Here is a 21,682-nt window from a genome sequence, read left to right as displayed (position 1 = left end):
CCCTGGGAGGCCCCAGAGCCACTGGTTGTCCCTGGGGGATCTGGAGTTTGAGGTGGTCTACAAGCGGCTCCAGGACTCTTGGGAGGTAGGAACCAGGTCCAGCCCTTAGGTGCCCTTCACTTCCCCCCTCCAGTCCAGCCTCCTGCACCCAAGGACCTGCAGATCAGCACCGACCAGGACCACTTCCTGCTGACCTGGAGTGTGGCCCCTGGGAGGCCCCAGAGCCACTGGTTGTCCCTGGGGGATCTGGAGTTTGAGGTGGTCTACAAGCGGCTCCAGGACTCTTGGGAGGTAGGAACCACGGCCAGCTCTGCCCCAGCCCAAAGGGATAGGTGGCACCCCTCCTTCAGCACCCACTGCCTCCTGACAGGATGCAGCCACCCTCCTCTCCAACGCCTCCCAGGCCACCATGGGGCCAGAGCACCTCATGCCCAGCAGCACCTATGTGGCCCGAGTGCGGACCCGCCTGGCCTCAGGCTCTCGGTTCTCCGGACGTCCCAGCAAGTGGAGCCCAGAGGTTCGCTGGGACTCCCAGCCAGGTAACGGAGCCAAAGCCCAGGAAATGCCCCATGGTGGGAGGGTGGGCTCATCAGGAGCTCCTGGCACAGCAGGGTTCCTGGGCTCCACCTGGGGGCTTCCCAGATCTCCTGCTGCCATCTTTCCAGGAGCCTCCCTGGGCCATCCCACCTGTACTGTGATTGCTGCGCAGTAGGACCCTGCATCTGTTCACTTTGGGCTTCCCGGTTTCTGCACGCTCTTTGCCACCGGCAATTACAATAATAACAACAATAGCGCTATTAGCAGCCGCGTGTTAATGGAGGCTACAGGATGTGCAGGGCTTACCCACGTTTTTCTGTTCAATCCCCAAACACTGAAACTTAGATACTATTTCCATTCTCTGGGAGGGTGTGCAGGTGCACAGAACTCTCTCTCTCGGAGCTGTTGGACACCCAGCTGGCAGGTTCAGGCTGAAGTTTCAGTCCTGGTCTTTTGACCCCAGAGCTCGTGACCTCTGTGATGAATCACACAGAGGGCACCTACCGAGAACTATGGGAGGGATGAAGGAGGGAGTGTATGAGGACCTGTCTCCCTCCCAGGGGACGAGGCCCAGCCCCAGAATCTGCAGTGCTTCTTTGACGGGGCCGCCGTGCTCAGCTGCTCCTGGGAGGTGAGGCAGGAGGTGGCCAGCTCAGTCTCCTTTGGCCTCTTCTACAAGCCCAGCTCAGATGCAGGGTGAGCATCTTTTTTCCTCCGTCCCCTCCCCTCCTCTTGGCCTTGCTCTCTCCACGCTTCCTTCTGTCCCTGGGGCCCCAGCAGAAGCCACAGCCTATCCCAAGCTCTCCTCCCTCCCGTGTGCCCTCCCTCCCCCTGCCCTCAACTCTGCTGTGCTCCTCAGGGAGGAAGAGTGCTCCCCAGTGCTGAGGGAGGGGCTCGGCAGCCTCTACACCAGGCACCACTGCCAGATTCCTGTGCCCGACCCCGGGACCCACAGTCAATACATCGTCTCCGTTCAGCCAAGGAGGGCAGAGAAACGCATAAAGAGCTCAGAAAACAGTGAGTTTGCTCCCAGCCCGCTGTGGGGATGGTCTGGGACTAGCCCACCCTCATTGTGTAACCCAGATCAGCTCAGGGTTCCTCCTGGCCAAGTCTTCATGTTTGTCACTTTCAAAGAGATGTAGTCCAGTGACCAAAAGTGAACAGAGAAGCAATGAAACCACGATGGCAGTGGCCGAAAACAGGAGCAGATCTTTTAAACCTCTGATCTCTTGTCCTTTTCGTCTGCTTCCCTCTCCTACCCTGCAGCTCTCCAAATCTCCACCGCTAGCCACACCCTCCTGGTCCTGTCACCAAAACCCTCCCTTTCATTCCTCGTTGGATTTTCCTCTTTCTGATTTCCAAAGTTTCCCGCCGACTGATATTCTTCCTTTAATGTCATTGATCTATGATGTACTTTTCAGCTGGGGTCTGTGGTGTGTACAAATAGTGTTGATCCTTGGAGTTTAATATGCTTCATTTCTGTGATGTAACAAAGACCCCAGTGCAGTGGAACCTCTCACATTGTTTCAGGATGACCAAGTCCTTCCATCCAGTCTTTAGCATGTGTGAAGGGCAGAGGCCAATTTGTCTTAGTTACCTGGGTTTGAATTTATCATTAACTCTCTTGGGATCCTCACTGGAAAAAGCGATTCTGATTGTTCAAACGCACAGGATATATTAAGGGCCTCATATAATGCTTGGCACATTAGAGGCCTCAACAAATTACAGGCATTCATATTATGTTTATACTGTGAAGGCATCGAGGTTATAAGCATTCTCTTTTTTCTTTTGGGTAGACTGAAGCTCAGAGAGGTTGAGTGACTTACTTAAAGTTGCACAGCTGTCAGTAGGCCAATCAAGATTAAAGTTCAGAACTTCTGAGTCCCTGCCCAGTTTCTGCTTTCTTTACCCTTTGCCTCTTTCAACCTGTGGGTCTGCCGGCCAGGTGGGAGGTGCCGTCTGCAAAGAGCTTCCCCTTTCTCTTTGGCCACTATCTCGCTGGGGAGAGGCCTCAGCTAGATGTTGTTGAAGGCCTGCTACAGCTGCTGTATTGGGGATCTTCTGGTGATGAGAACGTGTGAATGGTCCTGGCCTTCAGCCATCTCCCTACAGCACCTCTGGGAGTGTCAGACAAGAGAGCCCATCACACTGGTGGGGTCGCAATCTTTGCTCTAGCACTGCTTACCTGCCTTTCCTCAGGGCAAGTTACTTAATGGTTCTGTGCCTCAGTTTCCCTGTCTGTGAAAAGTGAAGGTTAATAGTACCCACCACACAGGGCTGTTAGAATTGAGTGGAATAATTCATGTGGAATAAGTATGTATAACAGTGCCTAAAACATAGTCAGGCTGGACACAGTGGCTCACACTTGTATTCCCAGCACTTTGGGAGGCCAAGTCAAGTGGATCACAAGAGGTCAGGAATTCAAGACCAGCCTGGCCAACATGGCGAAACCCCATCTCCACTGAAAATACAAAAATTAGCTGGGCGTGGTGGCAGGTGCCTGTAATCCCAGCTACTTGGGAGACTGAAGCAGGAGAATCGCTTGAATCCGGGAGGCAGAGGTTGCAGTGAGCCAAGGTTGCACCACTGCACTCCAGCTTGGGTGACAGAGTGAGACTCCGTCTCAAAAAAAAAAAAAAATAGCCGGTTGCCTAGAATAGAACCAACTAATAGTGGTTTTATTTTTATTGCAAAAAAAAAAAAAAATAGGAGTGATGCAAGCACTGGGCCACATCGCTACAAAACAAGTGTATCTCAGCATCCCCCAAGAGGATACCACTCAGGTCAAAACATCATATAGTGAAGTGGGGATGAAAAGGATGAACCATGGACAGAACCTGGGGTCTTGTGCCAGTGGAGATGGCCCCAGTGTCTAGCATGAGACACGGGGAATGCTCTGTTGGAGGGTGGGTGTGATGAGTCTCCTAAAAGTGTCCCTCCCTCCAGTCCAGATGGCCCCTCCATCCCTCAACGTGACCAGGGATGGAGACAGCTACAGTCTGCGCTGGGAAACAATGAAAATGCAATATGAACACATAGACCACACATTTGAGATCCAGTACATGAAAGACACGGCCACGTGGAAGGTGAGGGCCTTTGCCCGGGGAGGGGAGAAACACTGGGGAGGGCAAGAGAGGAGAAAGCAACCAGAGGTGTTCCAACTGCAAGGCGTCGGGTCCTTGGCAGGTGACCAGTGAGAGGTAGCCACTGGGACGTGGTGATCACTAGGCTGTGTGGTCAGCAGATCACTGTCCCGTCTCTTGGTGAAGTAACTGAGGTTCGGAAAAGTGGCGTGGCTTGGCCAACATGAATAGCTGACCCTGAGTTCCCAGGGAACAGAGGACCCTCTGGGCAGGGAGGGGTTGAAAGGCCGCTGGGAAGAAGGTTTTCAAAAGTCATGAAAGTTTGGGGTTATTTCCTCAGAGGAATCTCGTCTGGACACACATGGGGGCTCAGACAGAGCTGCTTCTGATGAGTCGGGGGTGGGCCCAGGCCAGGACTCAGTCCCCTGCCTCCAGAGCCCAGAACAGAAACCACAGAACCAACCCCAGACCTTCAGACTAGAAATGGGGCAACTGAGGCTAGGAGGGAGGTGAACCAGTGGTGGAGCCAGTAGCAGGCCCTGGGGTCCTGAACTCCCATTCTCAGGGTCCATTCCCGGAAAGGCCACAATGTGGGTGTGCTGAGAAGGCTCAAAAGATGGTGGGACAGGTGGCTTCAGGGTTCCGGGCCTCAGTGTTGTCAATGTCAGGGGCTGCACTGAGAGGTGGAGTCCCTGCTGCCATCCGAAGTGCTTTCCCTGGGTGGGCCCTTAGGGAGGATCCACGGTGGTGAGAGAGAAGCCGCAGCAGGCCTGGGGCATGGCAGAAGCTGGGAGCCAGCGAAACTGAGGGTCCAGGTGGGAGGGATTTGCAGCTGCTCCCACAGGCACCGGGCCAGGCCTCACCCTCAGCGCCAACCCACAGGACAGCAAGACCGAGACCCTCCAGAATGCCCACAGCATGGCCCTGCCAGCCCTGGAGCCCTCCACCAGATACTGGGCCAGGGTGAGGGTCAGGACCTCACGCACTGGCTACAATGGAATCTGGAGCGACTGGAGTGAGGTGTGCTCCTGGGACACCGAGTCTGGTAGGTGAAGGCTGGAGTCCAGAGCTTCTGGCCAGGACCAGCTCGTAGTTTCTCACTGCCATATAATCCCCAATGCAGTAGCTGTAGTAGGCCTGCAACAACTTGTTGGTGAGCCCTCTCCCCAATTAGATGGTGGTCAAATAGAAAGGGAAGGCCTTTGCAGACAGCACCTCCCACCTGGTCGGCAGACCCGCAAGTTGAAAGAGGCAAAGGGTAAAGCAGGCAGAAACTGGACATGGAATCAGAAGTTCTCCATCCACTCTTCATGAGGCAGTGCAGCTGGGCAGAGAGTGCAGGCTGTGTGGGCACAGAGATGTGGGGCTCCAGACCCCACCCCATTCAGACCTCCTTCCCTCCCTTGGGCCACTAGTCATTGGAAAGTGACACCTGGTGTGCAATACAGACTGCAAGTGAGGACTTGAGGGAGCAGAGGAGAGCAGATCTCATGATCACTCCTCCTTTAAACAGGGACTTAGGCCTCTGTTAATACGGCCCTTGATTTCTTAGCTTTTGGGACTACCAAGTTTTTGTGGTTGCTCCGCCCAAGTTTCCTGTTACCATGGAAGCAAGAAAATCTAGAGCCGCAGACTGGGTCCTTGGATTGCAAGGTTTTGCTGTGATTCCTTCATCTCCCCACCTATCTGCACTTGCCTCGTGCACTGACCCCTCACCTTTCACCATAGTGACCACCAGGGGACTCCTGTAGAACAAGACAAGTCCAAGGGGTGGTTTCAGAGAGAGTAAGGATACAGGAGATAGTGGGAGCAACCCAAGTGCACAGTCAGGCTTGGTAGTGGCAGGGGCCCAGGGAGAGGGCCACAACCAGGTAGAAAGGAGGCCGGACCAATGGGCCCAAGAGAGGAGCAAGAGGGGAGTCATGGAGGAACCTGGCCTGGGAGCTCAGGGCTGGGCAGCAGGAGGGATCAGGGGCCTCCAGAGGTGCCTTTGCACCTGCTGGTGTCTCTGCCAGCATGCCTTTCCCCATCTCCACCTCTCTAATCCTTCCTATTACTAGAGGCCCAGCTAATACGCCACCTCCTTCAGGAAGTCCCCTGTGATTGCCATGAACTGTGTGGTACTTGCCCTCCCTGTAGCACCTCCTGTGCTGTAGATCCCGGACAAGATCTGACTCTCCTGTGTCCTCCCAGCACTTTGAACACTGTAGGGGGTTCAGACCAATGCCCTTCTCAGCATGGATCTGGCCTCTCTCTGCTAATCCCCCAAAGCAGTTAAGTTCCAGAGCCCTAGGCCTGCACAGAGCAGGGTCTTAGGGAATACTGCGCCAACCCCACTCTCTGCCCTGAGGTCGATTTCCCTCCCCGATGCTGACACTCCTCTTCCTCCCCGGCTGCTGGAAGTGCTGCCCATGTGGGTGCTGGCTCTGGTCGTGATCTTCCTCACCATCGCTGTGCTCCTGGCCCTCCGCTTCTGTGGCATCTACGGGTACAGGTGAGGGGACTCTGTGGGGCTGGAGGTGGTAGCCGAGACCCCAGAGGGCACCAGGGAATCCCACTCAGCTCCCCCAGGTCCTGCTCTGCCACTCACTTCCTGGGCCTCAGTTTCCCCTCTGGACATGAGCATGGGAGCAACTGGCCCTGAGTTCTCTGGTGGCTGTCACCTCCCTGGTGTCTTCCAGGCTGCGTAGAAAGTGGGAGGAGAGGATCCCCAACCCCAGCAAGAGCCACCTGTTCCAGGTAGGAACTGGCTGCGAGGGGTGGGGTGGGGGCTTCTCTGTTCCTGCGTTTCCTGTCTCTGTCCCCACCTCCTCCTTCCCTTCCAGTGGGTTTTGGGTGGTAGGGATGTAGGTGGACTGGAGAGGGGCTTTGGGAGCTTTGGGAGCGGGGCCAAGACTTGGAAATTCGTTCCTGGGATTCCCTGGAGTACCCACGCCTGGCCCTGCCTGCCAGAGCTCTGCATGGAGCCCAGTGGAGAGAACTGACTGTGGGGCTGCCCGGGACAGGGTGGGCTCACAGAGGGGGTTCCTGCCACCAGGATGGATGGGGTGTCAGGAGGCAGAAGTTGCTCAGTCAGGGCATCTCAGGCTTAGGGCATCTTGAGGGTGGAGACGGAAACCCTTCAGGAAGGGAGCTGAGGGCATGGGACAGGAGGCTGGGGGCCATGTTGGGAGGCTGAGGTGACCATGGGGAAGACACCAGCATGTGGGTGATGGGAACCCTTTAGTCAGGCAGGCGGGGCCAGCTTTGCCTGTGGAGGGATCTCTCTTGGCTGGTGTGGAGGAGAAATGTGGGCGAGCATGGAGACAGGCACCCCAGGTTAGAAAAATCACAGGAAAAGGACCCTGTCCTCAGGTGTCAGGGACATGCGGGAAGTCCCAGCCCCTATCTGGGCCTCACTTTGCTGGTGTCAAAAGGCCATGGCCAGTCCTGAAGAAGTGGAGATGCTTCTCTTGTCTGGGGGCTCCTTGAATCCCCCTGCACCCCCATCCCCCTCTGCCTTGCCCCCACCTCGGGGGCCTCCTGATGCCCACGGGCCCAAGTGTCTCCGCCCTTGCAGAACGGGAGCGCAGAGCTTTGGACCCCAGGCAGCATGTTGGCCTTCACCAGCGGGAGACCCCCACACCAGGGGCCGTGGGACAGCCACTTCCCTGAGCTGGAGGGGTGAGTGTCGGGGCTCATGGATCACTCCTGACCTCTGGGAAGCATATGGGGAGCTGCCCCATTGTGCAAATCGGGACTCAGGTGAGGTTGTTTGTGGCTCACTGTGAAGGGATCCAAGGGGGCAGGTTTGCACTAAAGCAGGAGGCACCTGGGGTGGATGTGAGGAAGAACTTCCTCTTTCCAGGCTAGGGAGGGCCAGACAAAGGAAGTGACCAGAAGTGAAAGAGGGAAACAGATGGCCTTCCCCTCCCCTGTTGGCTTGGAGGCGTCACACTGCAGAGGCCTCACGGGGTAGCAAGGGCTGTAAACTCCCCGGAACTCAGCGCCTGAGCCAGCAGCTCACCACCGACTCGGCAGGGAGAAGGGGGTGGCACGGTTGATAGAATGATGGAAGGGTGGCCCAGTGCACAGGCTGGGCATGAGCCTGGTGCTGAAGGAGGATGGACTTTAAGGTCAAAAGGGAGAGGGCTCCAGCCTTGCGGAGGAAGACCTTGAGCTCAGCATGGAGGATGGAGCTCCTGAGCCACAGAGAGACTGAATTCATGTCCCGGGTTCTTCTCTGGGGCCCCTGCTCCCTCAACCCTGCCCCGCTCAGGTTCTCACTGTGAGCTCTGGGGGACATCAGGGCTTCCAGAGAACCATCTCCACCCCACCAAGACCCTTGTGCCTGAGCCGAATCATCTACGCAAGGTGGTCCCAACTCTTTGGCCCATGTTCTTCCCACAGGGTGTTCCCTGTAGGATTTGGGGACAGCGAGGTGTCACCTCTCACCATAGAGGACCTCAGGCAAGTCTGTGATCCACCATCTGGGCCTGACGCGACTCCAGCTGCCTCAGATCTGCCCACAGAGCAGCCCCCCAGCTCCCAGCCAGGCCCGCCTGCCTCCTCCCACACGCCTGAGAAGCAGGTTTCCAGCTTTGACTTCAATGGGCCCTACCTGGGGCCGCCCCACAGCCGCTCCCTGCCTGACATCCTGGGCCAGCCAGAGCCCCCACAGGCGTGTGGGACCCAGAAGTCCCCACCTCCAGGGTCCCTGGAGTACCTGTGTCTGCCTGCTGGGGGGCAGGTGCAGCTGGTCCCTCTGGCCCAGGTGATGGGACATGGCCAGGCCATGGACGTGGAGAGGAGGCCGAGCCAGGGGGCTGCAGGGAGTTCCTCCCTGGAGTCCGGGGGAGACCCTGCCCCTCCTGCTCTTGGGCCAAGGGTGGGAGGACAGGGCCCAGAGGACAGCCCTGTGGCTGTACCCGCGAGCTCTGGGGTTCCTGAGGACCCTGGAGTGGCCTCTGGTTACGTCTCCTCTGCAGACCTGGTATTCCCCCCGCACTCAGGGGCCTCGGCGGTCTCCCTGGTTCCCTCTCTGGGCATCCCCTCAGACCAGACCCCCAGCTTCTGTCCTGGGCTGGCCAGTGGACCCCCTGGAGCCCCAGGCCCTGTGAAGTCAGGGTTTGAGGGCTATGTGGAGCTCCCTCCAACTGAGGGCCAGTCCCCCAGGTCCCCAGTGAACAATCTTGTCCCCCCGGAGGTCAGAAGCCCTGTCCTGAATCCAGGGGAACGCCGGGCAGATGTGTCCCCAACATCCCCACAGCCCGAGGGCCTCCTTGTCCTGCAGCAGGTGGGCGACTATTGCTTCCTCCCCGGCCTGAGCCCCGGCCCTCTCTCACCACGGAGTAAACCCTCTTCCCCGGGACCCTGTCCTGAGATCAGGGATCTAGACCAGGCTTTTCAAGTCAAGAAGCCCCCAGGCCAGGCTGTGCCCCAGGTGCCCGTCATTCAGCTTTTCAAAGTCCTGAAGCAGCAGGACTACCTGTCTCTGCCCCCTTGGGAGGTCAACAAGCCTGGGGAGGTGTGTTGAGATGCTCAGACCTAGACAGGCAAGGGGACGGAGAGAGCTTACCTTCCCTCCCACCTGACCTTCCTCAGTCATTTCTGCAAAGCCAAGGGGCAGCCTCCTGTCGAGGTAGCTGGAGGCCTGGGAAAGGAGTTAGCCTTGCTCCAGACCCCTTGACCTTCGGCAAGTCACTTCTCTCCCTGCGCTCACACACACACACACACACACGCGTACGTGCACACATTTTTCCCCTCAGGTTAACTTATTTGTAGGTTCTGAATTATTAGAACTTTCTAGACATACTCATTCCATCTCCCCCTCATTTTTTAAAATCAGGTTTCCTTGCTTTTGCCATTTTTCTTCCTTCTTTTTCCACTGATTTATTATGAGAGTGAGGCTGAGGTCTGAGCAGAGCCTTGTCAGACTGAGACGCGTCTGGTTGTGTTTAGGATTTGTGTGGGCTGCCTGTCCCCGGCAGGTGCTGATGCACATGACATGATTCTCATCTGGGTGCAGAGGCGGGAGGCACCAGGTGGGCACAGTGGGGGTTAGGGCTTGGAAGAGTGGTACAGGATTGGGCACGCTCAGTGAGGCTCAGGGAATTCAGACTAGCCTCAATTGTCATTCTGAGAAATGGGCATGGTAATGCAGGGGGCGGGGTGCAAGGGACGTACATGAGAGATTGAGAGCTTCTGGGGAGCCCTGCTGGTGATGTCTGCGGGACCTCCAGTCCCCTGAGCCCCCATGTCAGGTAGAGAAGTTAACGGCCCAAGTGATGGGCAGGCTGGTGGGACCTGGGAAACTTCAGGAGAGGAGTCCAGAACCCACGTCTATGGCAGAAAAGTCGGGGGAAACTGCCTAACAAAGGAAAACGCCCCAAAGGCATACATGCTTTAGGGCCTTTGGTCCAAATGGCCCAGGCGGCCACTCTTCCAGATAGACCGGGCAACTCTCACTCCCACCGGCCACAGATGAGGGGCTGCTGGTCAATGCCTGGGCCTACAGCAAGGATTACATTTCTTTTAAATCTTTGCCTTTCAGATACATGAAAAATAATGGCATTAAATTGCTTTAATTTGCATTATTTTTGTTATCCAGTTTGCACATTTTTTATAGGCATCTTGGGCGTTGATTGGTATTTTTTAACTGGGCCAAGCACATTAAGGTTTTTCTTCTGTTGGGTGCTATCATTTTCTGATTAAGTTTTTTCAACTATTAACATACGGTCTTTCATGGATGATGGAGTGTTTTCCCCCCAAATCTGTAGTTTGTCTTATAATGTTGTATTTGAGGTTTTATGGTGTATAAATGTGAATGCTTCTGTAATGTCAAACAGATCCCTAGTAAACTCCTTCTTCACTTTTACTGTCAAATTTACAAAGGTCTTCCCACTGCAAAGCAGCGTTTGTCCTAATGTATATAATTTTTTTCTAGTTCATTTTGTGTTTCCAACTTTTCATGTAAAATTTTAATTACTTTTGAATGTATGGATGTGAGATGGAGGTGCCTTTTGGTATTGAAATTCTTTTTCCATGTATCTGAAGTGTTACTTTTATGATATAGGAAGTCCTTGTATATGTGCTTCATCGGCCCCTAGGCTTCCTATTTTGTTACCTTGTTCTCTCTATGGCATCCACCATTTTGATTGTTCTACTTGTATATGTTTTCATAAGTGGTTAAGCAAGTGCTCTCGTTACTTTTGCTCTTAAATCCCTGTTCATTACAGCAATGTTGGTGGTCAAAGAAAATGATAAACGACTTGAATGTTCAATGGTCCTGAAATTCATAACAACATTTTAGTACATTGTAAAGTGGAATCCTCTGTTCATAATGAACAAGATGAACCAATGTGGATTAGAAAGAAGTCCGAGATATTAATTCCAAAATATCCAGACACTGTTAAAGGGGAAAAGTTGCAATAAAATATCTGTAACATAAAACAAAGTGAAACCCTGAATTTGTGTGTGCGTGTTGGTGTAGCTGGAGGAAGGGGTCGCTCTATTGTAAGTGATACAGCTCCAGTGACTGAAGGAACACCAGGATCCTTAGTCTTGCGCCGATTTAAATGAAATGACACGGAAACACATGGAGTGGTTTTAAGGAGTGGAGAGCTTAATAGGCAAGAAAGAAGGAATAAGGGACAGAGGGAGGGGGGCTCCAAAGCTGAGAGAGGAAACAGAGTGCCACGGAAATTAGCCAGTTATATGAGGATGCTAGAGGAGGCGGTATCTGATTTGCATAGGGCTCAGGGGATTGGTTTGACCAGGCATGTCATTCTTGTAACCCCTGAAAAACCTGGCCCTTTCACCCTAGCATTTTAATATGCAAATACAGGGTGCCATGGCGCTCTACACAGGTGGGGCTATGTGGGGGCGGCCATATTGCCAGGCAAACCTAGGGACAAGGAAAAGATGGTGGGAATTCCCATGTTTGGGTGGACCCGGTTTCTAATGGTCCACATTTGCATATCAAAGGTTGCCAGCCTGACTCTAAGAGCCGGGGTTTTCCTGCTAGACAAGAAACGTTTTTTTGGAGCTGCTTTTAAGACAGAAATGAAAACTTCCCAAGGACCCCTTTTCCTCTCTATCTGCCTCAAATAATTTTTAAATAATTCCTATAACATAAGGAAATGAATTCTACTAAACAGAAGGGCCTTTGGTCTTTGGGGCACGGCAGTGGGTACATGATGGCGTGTGGAACACCACGCAATGGAGGGAGATGCAGGGCGCTTCTGGGAAAATCCAGGAGGGCAGAGGGAAGAGGAAAGACAGTGAGAGAAAGAAGGATAAAGAACACACTTTTAAAAAATCGTTCATTATGATCTGAAATTCCAACATAACTGAATGTCCTGTATTTGATCTCTAGCCATGAGAGTGAAAAACTAAATAGAGACCGAATTCCCCATAAAAATAACTGAGAGTGATAGAGAGCTTATTCCTGGCAGGCCCCGTTTGAGTGACCTATAAGATCAATTCATTTAGATACTATGGAAGTGGAAGATACTACCTTCATCATTTTCGTCATTGAGGAAACTAAGGCACAGAGATGTCACACAACTTGCCCCAGGCCTGCCAGCAGGTAAGGGGCAGAGCCAGGATTTGAACTGTAGTCCTGTGACTCAGAGCCTGCCCTCAAAAGGTAAGTCTGTCACCTAAAGATCCATACGTGGTTGTAAGATGATCCATGTTGGTTGGCAAAACAGAAAAATCCATAAACCAAATAAATTGATTTGGTGGCGGGGGAGATTGAATCAGAGGTGACCCTGAAAAATGTCTGTTTATCTGGGAGCTGAACAATGAAGGTACGGTTCTCACCCATTGGAGTCCTGAGAGACCTTTCCTGGAGGACTGCAGCTCCCTCATCTGTCTTCCCCTGAGAACCCAGCCCAGAGCCATGCATGTAGTAGGTGATCATTGAGGTGAGCAAGGCCTGCAGGAGGCTGTCCCTGAGATGGAAGAGGACAAAAAACTTATTAGGGGGATGAGAGGGAGGACAGGAAGCAGAAGTGGACTGGGGAAGCTATTGGCCATCCAGAGTTGACATTTGTCCCCCCATGGGGAACTTGGGGGCATGAATTTCCTGTTGGAAGAGCCCGTGTTGGGTGGAAACGGCTAGGCCCAGAGCCCTTCATGGTGGGGAACCCTGAGAACCTACTAAATAAGGAAGGAGTAGGGCTGGAGACCATCAGTAGCTTGGGCCTCACAAGCATTTCACATGTTTAATTGATCACACAGAACCCTTGCACCAAGACAGTCGTTTGCTCCTAGGGGGAGCCTTTCCTTCTTTTGAAAACAATCCTTTCCCAACTCCAACAAGGCGACCTGCACCCAGGGTGCTCAATCAATAAAAGTGGGGCAGCCCGGCTCCGGGGACAGTGTGCCCAAAGCATTGAAATGCAGTGATTTGGGCCATGGGTCACGCTGAGTGTCCTGAGCAGGGGTAACTTCATCTGCCCGGTGACGCAGGTAGCAACTCTCTGGGTCTGGTGGCACAGGAGGTAAAGGAATTTACCAAGCCAGTTGTAGGTAAAGAAAGGCAGATATATTAGAGAAGATATGAAAATACGTTGCAAGGTTGCAATTACAATGAGCAGAGAAGGGGCTGTCTGCAAAGAGGCAGGCGCTAGAGGAAAGTTTCATAGGGTGACGTTGAAGAGGGCGACATGCAGAACAAGCAGAACGAGGTCGTTGTGCCCAGTTGTTTGTGATTAGCTGTCTCTCAGAACAGTTATTCATTTTTCTCCCAACTTGGGCCCCTCCCCAACCTGGGGTTTCTTCCTCATTATTGCTCATTTAACAGGACTCCACACCAGGGACCCTGAGTCACCCAACAAGTCCTAACTCAAGTGTGGGTTCCTCTTAGAACACAGCCCCTCCAGCTTCCTTGGAAATCCCCATGTCTGCCCAAACGATGTAGGACTTTTCCTCTTGGTCACTTTGCAAGCCAGGGCCCCCAGCCAGGGATGCCTTGCCCAGGTCTCACTCGGCCTCGCTGTCGCACCCCAGCTTGCCTGTGTTATAAGTTGTACCCATGTTCGGTGGTTCCTAAGCTCTGGTACCTTGCCCAAGAAGAATGAAGATATACTGGACATTGGAGGGTGAGGAGGGCTGAGAAGAATTTTATTGAGCGATAAAAACGGTTTTCCGTGGAAAGGGAACTCGGGGGTGGGAGGTGGGGTGTAGGGGGAGGTTTTGCCATGTGGCTGGGTCTGGGGCCCTTTATGGATTCAAAATGAGGAGTGTGTGCTGATTGGTTTGTGAGTATGCAAAAAAGGTTAAAAAGGGACAACACCACTCAAAGGTGGGCACAACGGTGTAGGAACACCAATCAGGAAAGGGTAGGGAGGTATATGTAAAATAGGTGAATGGTGAGGACCAATCAGAGGTAAGCATGCCAAATAGGAAGACAAGTTATCAAACCAGTCCAGTCGGAGGATTTAACTTGTAGCTTGGCTTTCTTTCAGGTTTTAAGTTGTCTTTGGCTTGGAGGTGGGGTTTCACCGAGGACCTGCCCCTATCTGCCTAGGCATTTGTCCACCTCCTACTTCTATCACAAACAGAGCATGTCTCAACCTGTCTGTCCCACCACTCAACTTTGTCCCCCTGTCTTTATTACCCATCTTGTAATTCCTGGCTCACAGTTTTGTGTTCCAACTAGACTGAGAGCTCCCTGAGCCCAGCTACTGCTAGGCTCACTTCAGGCTTCAATGCCCAGCTCTGACCCAGTGCATCTGCTAGTGTGGTATGTGTGTGTGTGTGTGTGTGTGTGTGTGTGTGTGTGTGTTAAAAGTGTTTCTTGCTGGCTGGTTCTGGAAATTTGTCATTCCCTGTCCTCTATCTCCCTGTTAAAAACTTCAGCTGAATTAAATTTGAAGGAGTTTAATTGAGCAATAAACAATTTGTGAATTGGGCAGTCCCCAGAATCACAGCAGATTCAGAAAGACTCCAGGGGTGCCTTGTGGGCAGAACAAATTTATAGACAAAAAAAGGAAAATGACATACGGAAATCAGAACTGAGGTACAGAAGCAGCTGGATTGGTTACAGGTTGGCAGTTGCCTTATTTGAACACAGTTTGAACACTCAGCAGTGTATGAGCGGTTGAAGTATAACTGCTGGGATTGGCCAAGACTCAGTGATTGTTACAGGCACATACTCCTAAGTTGGGTTTTCAGTCCTGTCTACCTACTAAGTTAGGTTGCAGTTCATCCACAAGGACTCAAATATGGAAGTACCGAGTCCTTCTCAGGCCATATTTAGTTTGATTTGACATCCCCATTGAGATGACTCAACTATTCGGCTAAGGGCTGTAGACAGGGAAGAAATGTGACTGATTGCTGGATACTGCAGTATATTGAGTGTGCGAGAGCATTATATCTAAAAAACGATGTACGTACTGCAATTTAAAATGTTTTGCTGCTAAAAATAAATGCTAACAGTCATGTGAGCCTTCAGCAAGTTGTCATCTTTTTGCTGCTGGGGGCTCTTGCCATGAGGTTGATAGCTGCCGACTGAGTAGAGTGGTGGTTGTTGAAGGTTGGGGTTGTGTTGAAGGCTGTGGCAATTTTGTAGTGGCCACCAATGGAGTTTGCTGCATCGATGGACTCATCTTTTCATGAAATATTTATTGGTAGCATGCAATGTTATTTGATAGCATTTCTTTCCAAATTGTCGTTAATCTTCTCAAACCCTGCTGCTGCTTTATCAACTAAGTTTATTTGATATTCTTCATCCTTTGTTGCTAGTTCAACATGTTCACAGCATCTTCACCAGGAGTAGATTCCATGTCAAGAAACCACTTTCTTTGCTCATCCATAAGAAGCACCTCCTCACCTGTTCAAGTTTTATCATGAGATTGTAGCAATTCAGTCACATCTTCAGGCTGTACTTCTAATTCTAGTTTTCTTTGTATTTCCACTATATCTGCAGTTCCTTCCTCCCCTGAAGTCTTGAATTCCTCAAAGTCATCCATAAGAGTTGGAATCGGCATCTTCCAAACCCTGTTAGTGCTGATGTTTTGACCTCCTTCCATGAATTGCAAATGTTCTGAATGACATCTAGAGTGGTGAATCTTTTCTAGAAGGTTTTCAATTTACTTGGCCCAGATCCATCAGAAGAATCACTGTCTATGACAGCTATAGCCTTAAGAAATGTGCTTTTTAAATAACAAGTCTTGAAAGTAGGAATTTCTCCTTAATCCAAGGGCTGTATAATAAATATTATGTTCGCAGACATGAAAACAACATTAATCTCCTTGTGCATCTTCGTCAGAGCTCTTAGGTGACCAGGCACATTGGCGAAAAGCAGTAATATATTCAAAGAAATATTTTTTCTGAGAATTATATCTCAACAATGAACTTAAAATATTCCTAAACCATGCTGTAAACAGATGTGCTGACATCCAGGCTTTACTGTTCCATTTCCAAAGCACAGGCAGAATAGATTTAGCATAATTCTTGTATTAGTCTGTTTTCATGCTGCTGATAAAGACACACCCAAGACTGGGCGATTTACAAAAGAAAGAGGTTTAATTGGACTTGCAGTTCCATGTGGCTGGGGACGCCTCACAATCACGGCGGAGGGCAAGGAGAAGCAAGTCCCATCTTACATGGATGGCAGCAGGCAAAGAGAGAATGAGGAATATGCAAAAGCAGAAGCCCCTGATAAAACCATCAGATCTCATGAGACTTATTCACTACCATGAGAACAGTACGGGGGAAACCGTCCCACGATTCAACTGTCTCCCACTGGGTCCCTCCCACAATACGTGGGAATTATGGGAGTACAATTCAAGGTGAGATTTGGGTGGGGACACAGAGCCAGACTGTATCAATTCTTTTTTTTTTTTTTTTTTGAGACGGAGTCTCGCTCTGTCGCCCAGGCTGGAGTGCAATGGTGCGATCTCAGCTCACTGCAAGCTCCGCCTCCCGGATTCACGCCATTCTCCTGCCTCAGCCTCCCAAGTAGCTGGGACTACAGATGCCCACCACCACGCCCAGCTCATTTTTTGTATTTTTAATAGAGAGGGGGTTTCACCGTGTTAGCCAGGATGGGCTCGATCTCCTGACCTCGTGATCCACCCGCCTCAGCCTCCCAAAGTGCTGGGATGACAGGCGTGAGCCACAGCACCCGGGCAACTGTATCAATTCTTAAGGGCCTTAGGGTTCTTTGGAACTGTGAATAAGCATTGGTTTCAACTGAAAGTTACCAGTGGCATTAGCCCTTAACAAGAGATTCTGCCTGTCCTTTGAAGCATTGAAGTTTCAAATAAAAGGCATCTTCTTCCAATAAAAGGCTATTTTGTCTACATTGAATATCTGTGTTTAGTGCAGCCACCTTCATTAATCATCCTGGCTGCATCTCCTGGATGGCTTTGTGTAGCTTCTCCATCAGCACTTGCTGCTTCACCTTGTTCTTTTATGTTAAAGAGATGGTTTCTTTCCTTAAACCTCATGAACTAATCTCTGCTAGCTTCCAACTTTTCTTCTGTGGCTTCCTTACCTCTCTCAGCCTTTGGAGAATTAAGGAGCATTAAGGCCTTGCTCTGGATGAAGCTGTGGCTTAAGGGAATGTTGTGGCTGGCTTGGTCTTCTATCCAAACCAATAAAACTTTCTCCATATCAGCAATAAGGCTGTTTTCCTTTCTCATTCATGAGTTCACTGAAGTAGTACTTTTAATTTCCTGCAAGAACTTTTCTTTTGCATTCATAACTTGGCTAACTATTTTCCCATGAGGCCTAGTTTTCAGTCTATCTAGGCTTTCAATGAAGCTTAATCATTTCTGGCTTTTGATTTAAAGTAAGAGATGTGTGCAACTTTTCTTTTTACTTGAAAGCTTAGAGGCCATTGCAGGGTTATTAATCGGCCTAATTTACCTATTGTTGGGTCTCTGGGAATAGGGAGGCTAGATTTGGTATCTGGTTAGGGCCTACTTCCTCGTAGATGAAGCCTTCTCACCGTAGGGCGAGAGATAAGAGAACGGCCAGTTGGTGGAGCAGTCAGAACACACAGAACATTTATTCAGTTTACTGTCTTCTATGACAGATCATGGCATCCCAAAACAATTGCAGTAATAACATCACTCATCTCAGACCACCATAACAGAAGCAATAATAATGAAAAAGTTTGAAATATTGCAAGAATTACCAAAAGGTGACACAGAGATTAAACTGCCCCTATAAACTTTATGAAATTAATCAGGGAAGAAGGAAGGGGGAGAAACAAAAATCACCCATGCTGGCAGCACATTTGGCCTCCATCATGAGGTTGGCCTGCTCTCCAGCCTGCGTGCTCATGGCTGTTTGGTGCCTACTGTGCTAAAATCACATAGACCCTGTTACGAGATCACAGTTCCCCTTAACTGCTCCGTAGATAACAACGTGAACATTATAAAATGTTAAGTTTTCCCTGTGAGACAGTCCTTCAGGTCCGATATACCGATGAAACTACTGACCCAGCCGGTCTGAAGGACCTCACAATGGGCTGAATCACCAAAGAATGCAGTTTCCATATCGTGATGATTTCATCCTCCCTTCCTCCGACCAATCAGCAACCCCAATTTTCCAATTACAGAGGGAGTCTCTCACCCTCTGTAATCCCCTTAAAAGCCCCAGCCCAAAGCTCTTTGGTGAGATAAACGGGAGGGTCTCCTCCCATCTCCTCGATCAGCACTCTGCAATCATTAAACTTCCTCTGCTGCAAACCCTGCTGTCACTATGTAATGGGTCTGTTACCGCACGATGGGCATATGAACCCATCGGTCCTATAACAAAGACATGCTGTTGGAAAAATGGTGACGGTAGACTTACCAAAACGTGGCTGCCACAAATCTTCAATTTGGAAAAACACGGTATCTGCAAAGCACAATAAAGCAAAGTGCAATAAGACGAGGTGTGGCTGTATATTCAAATTAAAATGAGATGTAGTTCTTTTGCTCACCATATTGGTAAATATTACTGGTAAAATGACTGATAATACCCAGAATGGGAAGTGTGTGGGGGTACAAGTACTCTTGTACTATAAAATACTAGTCTATTTTTTTTAAAATAGACTTTACTTTTTAGAACAGTTTTAGGTTCACAGCAAAATTGAGTGGGCAGTTCAGAATGCCCATATATTCCCTGCCCCATACATGCACAGCCTCCCCAACTATTAACAGCCTGCACTACAATCGTTCTTAGCCCATTGGGCGGCTATAACCAAAATAACATAGACCACTGGCTTATAAACAACAGCATTTATTTCTCACAGTTCTGGAGGCTGGGAAGTTCAAGATCAACATGCTGGCAGATTGGGTGTCTGGTTAGGGCCTGCTTCCTCATAGATGAAGCCTTCTCACTGTAGCCTTGTATGGCCGAAGGGGCAAGGGAGTCTCTCTGGTCTCTTTTGTAAAAGCACTGATCTCCTTCCTGAGGCCTCTGCCCTCATGAACTAATCACCTCCAAAAGGCCCATCTCCTAATCCATCACCTTGTGGGGTAGGATTTCAACATAGACCATTTTGTAATTCATGGACGTGATGATTGGATGTTCCCATGTATGTGTGAGATGTGCCACCTTTGAACCTTGTTACTGTAAGAGTTAAAGAAAGAGGAAAGAAACCAGAAAAGGGGCTCAACAGTCAAAAACAGGTTTATTTTGGAGAATAAACCTGAAAGGGGCTTCCGGCCAATTTCGGTCAGAATATTCTCTCTTACAACTATCAACAGCCTGCACGACAATCGTCTTAGCCCATTGGGCTGCTATAACCAAAATAACAGATGGGTGGCTTATAAACAACAAGAGTATTTATTGGTTTTAGAGTGAGAGAGCTTTATCACAGGCTTGGAATGGTTTTGTGTCGGGGTTGGAATGTCTCTGGCTGGAGGGGAGGTTATCTTGAGGCTGACGTCTCTCCGCCGGAGGGGAAGTTATCTCCGGGCTGGCATGTCTCTAGTCAGGGAGGGATTTATCTTAAGGTTGGAATGTTTCTGGTTGGAGATGTCATTTGTGGTTTATGGTCATGCTGACCTTAGTCACTAGGTTGATGCCCTTTGAATTTAGGCAAGTTTTGATCAAGGGGAACTTGAGAATGGCAGTGCTTGTCCAAGATGGCGACGCTTCTGCTTTGTCAGTTACCATGTGGGCATATTACCCATCTGACATGAACTTAGACAAAAAGAAGTTAAAAAAAAAAGCAAAAAGGATTTCAACGCACTGATTTGGAGGGATATAAACATTCAATCCATGGCAACAGTGGTATATTTGTTACAATTGATAAACCTACATTGATACATAATTATCACTTAAGCGCTATAGTTTACATAAATATATCTTGACAGGTATCCAGCATTATAATGTGGCACAGAATGGTTTCACTGCTCTAAAAACCCTCTGTGCTCCACTTTTCATCCCTCCCTCGCCCTAACCTCTGGCAACCACTGATGCTTTTTCTCTCTCCATAGTTTTGCCTTTTCCAGAATGTCATATAGTTGAAATCACACAGTATGTAGCCTATTCAGAGTCACTGTTTTTGCTTAGTAATATGCAGCTAAGTTTCCTCTGTGTGCTTTCATGGCTTGATAGCTCATTTCTTTTCAGTGCTACATAGTATTCCATTGTCTGGGTGTATCACAATTTATTTATCCATTCTCCTACTGAAGGACATCTTTTTTTGCTTCCAAGTTTTGTCAGTTAATGTTGCCATAAGCATCTATGTGCAGGCTTCTGTGTGGAAATGTTTTCCACTCATACGAGTAAATACCAAGGAGTACAACTCCTGATCATATGGTTAAAGTGTGTTTAGTTTTATAAGAAACTGCAAAAGTGTCTTCCAAGGTGGCTGCACCATTTGGCATTCCCACCAGCAATAAATGAGAGTTCCTGCTGCTCCACATCCTGGCCAGCATTTGGTACTGTCCCTGTTCTGGATTTTGGCCATTCTAACCGGTGTGTAGCAGTATCTTGTTGTTTTAATTTGCAATTCCCTAATGACGCATGATGCTGAGCACCTTTTCATACGGTCTTTTCACATCTGTATGTCTTCTTTGATGAAGTGTCTACTCTGGTCTTTAATTGGATTATTCATTTTCTCATTTTGTTTTGTTTTTTTCAATTTGTAGAGATGGGGTCTCAATTCAGGTGATCCTCCCACCTCAGCCTCCCAAAGTGCTGGGATTACAGGCATGAGCCACTGCGCCTGGCCCTGATCATTGAGTTTTAAGAGTTCTTTGAATAATTTAGATAATAGTCCTTTATCCGAAAGATATGTCTTTTGCAACATTTTCTCCCACTCTTTGTCTTGACTTCCCATTCTCTTGACCAGGCACTCTTGTATCACTTTAGTGGGAAGTTGTTTCTTGGACAATATCTAGCAAAATGAGAAACATATACCTTTTGACTTTATTGTTATGCTTCTAGAAATATTCAGACCCATACCCAAAACCGTAGGTACATAAATATTTATTGTAACATTGTTTCCTTCTAGAAATAGAAACCACATGGAGGGCCGTTCACAGGAGACCTGCCCCAGCCAGGGCCTCCAGTTCCTCACCATGCTAGGTCAGAGTGATGGTGAGCTGGGCGCCCAGAGCCCTGTCTGGCTAGAATGAGAAGTAGTCAATGTCACTGATGACAAAACTGTGCTAGGTAATGACACATCTCCTGGGCACACAGCAAGGACAGGGGCAGACTGACCAGAGCATGTCATCACTGAGCTAGCAGGACACGGGCTCCGGAGGGTCCCTGCTGGGAGAGGACACAGCTTAGCCCACTGTGCATGAGGATCACTCACTCTTCAAAGGTTCGTTGAGTGCTCACCACTCAATGAAGAAGCCTTTGGGTCTTGGATCGGGATTGGATCTCACTGTGAGTGACTGGGAAACAGTTATGAGCAAAGGCATTGCAGACTTTGATGAATGCTTTGAAAGGATTCCTGAGGGTCCTCAGTAGTGAATAGACTGAGGTGGGAATGTGGCAACGTTGGAAGCAGGGAGCCCTGTTAGGAGGCTTCTGGAATATCCAGGTGGCAGGAAGTGGTGTGCACCAGGGTGGTGGGGCTGGCGTGGATGAGATTCACGTTCTGCTTGAGATAAGGT

At 49.9% G+C, this 21,682-nt stretch overlaps 1 protein-coding gene across 1 annotated transcript in view; it reads left to right on the top strand.

Annotated features, from left to right (window-relative positions):
• CSF2RB (colony stimulating factor 2 receptor, beta, low-affinity (granulocyte-macrophage)) overlaps positions 1-11,061 on the top strand; it is a 27,295-nt gene extending 16,234 nt beyond the window's left edge. Inside the window, exons 5-14 of the mRNA XM_011964301.1 lie at positions 134-291; positions 371-539; positions 1,098-1,233; positions 1,397-1,554; positions 3,484-3,623; positions 4,503-4,665; positions 6,024-6,114; positions 6,302-6,359; positions 7,180-7,283; positions 8,010-11,061. Of these exons, the coding sequence (XP_011819691.1) occupies positions 134-291; positions 371-539; positions 1,098-1,233; positions 1,397-1,554; positions 3,484-3,623; positions 4,503-4,665; positions 6,024-6,114; positions 6,302-6,359; positions 7,180-7,283; positions 8,010-9,135 (2,303 nt within the window). The 3' untranslated portion in view covers positions 9,136-11,061. The remainder of the gene's footprint in view (positions 1-133; positions 292-370; positions 540-1,097; positions 1,234-1,396; positions 1,555-3,483; positions 3,624-4,502; positions 4,666-6,023; positions 6,115-6,301; positions 6,360-7,179; positions 7,284-8,009) is intronic.
• Positions 11,062-21,682: the final 10,621 nt, after the last annotated feature.

Source organism: Colobus angolensis, unplaced genomic scaffold, assembly GCF_000951035.1.
Source record: "Colobus angolensis palliatus isolate OR3802 unplaced genomic scaffold, Cang.pa_1.0 Scaffold65, whole genome shotgun sequence".
Lineage (NCBI taxonomy): Eukaryota > Metazoa > Chordata > Mammalia > Primates > Cercopithecidae > Colobus > Colobus angolensis.
Note: the sequence above shows the minus strand (reverse complement) of the source record. Positions and strands in the feature narration are given on the sequence as shown.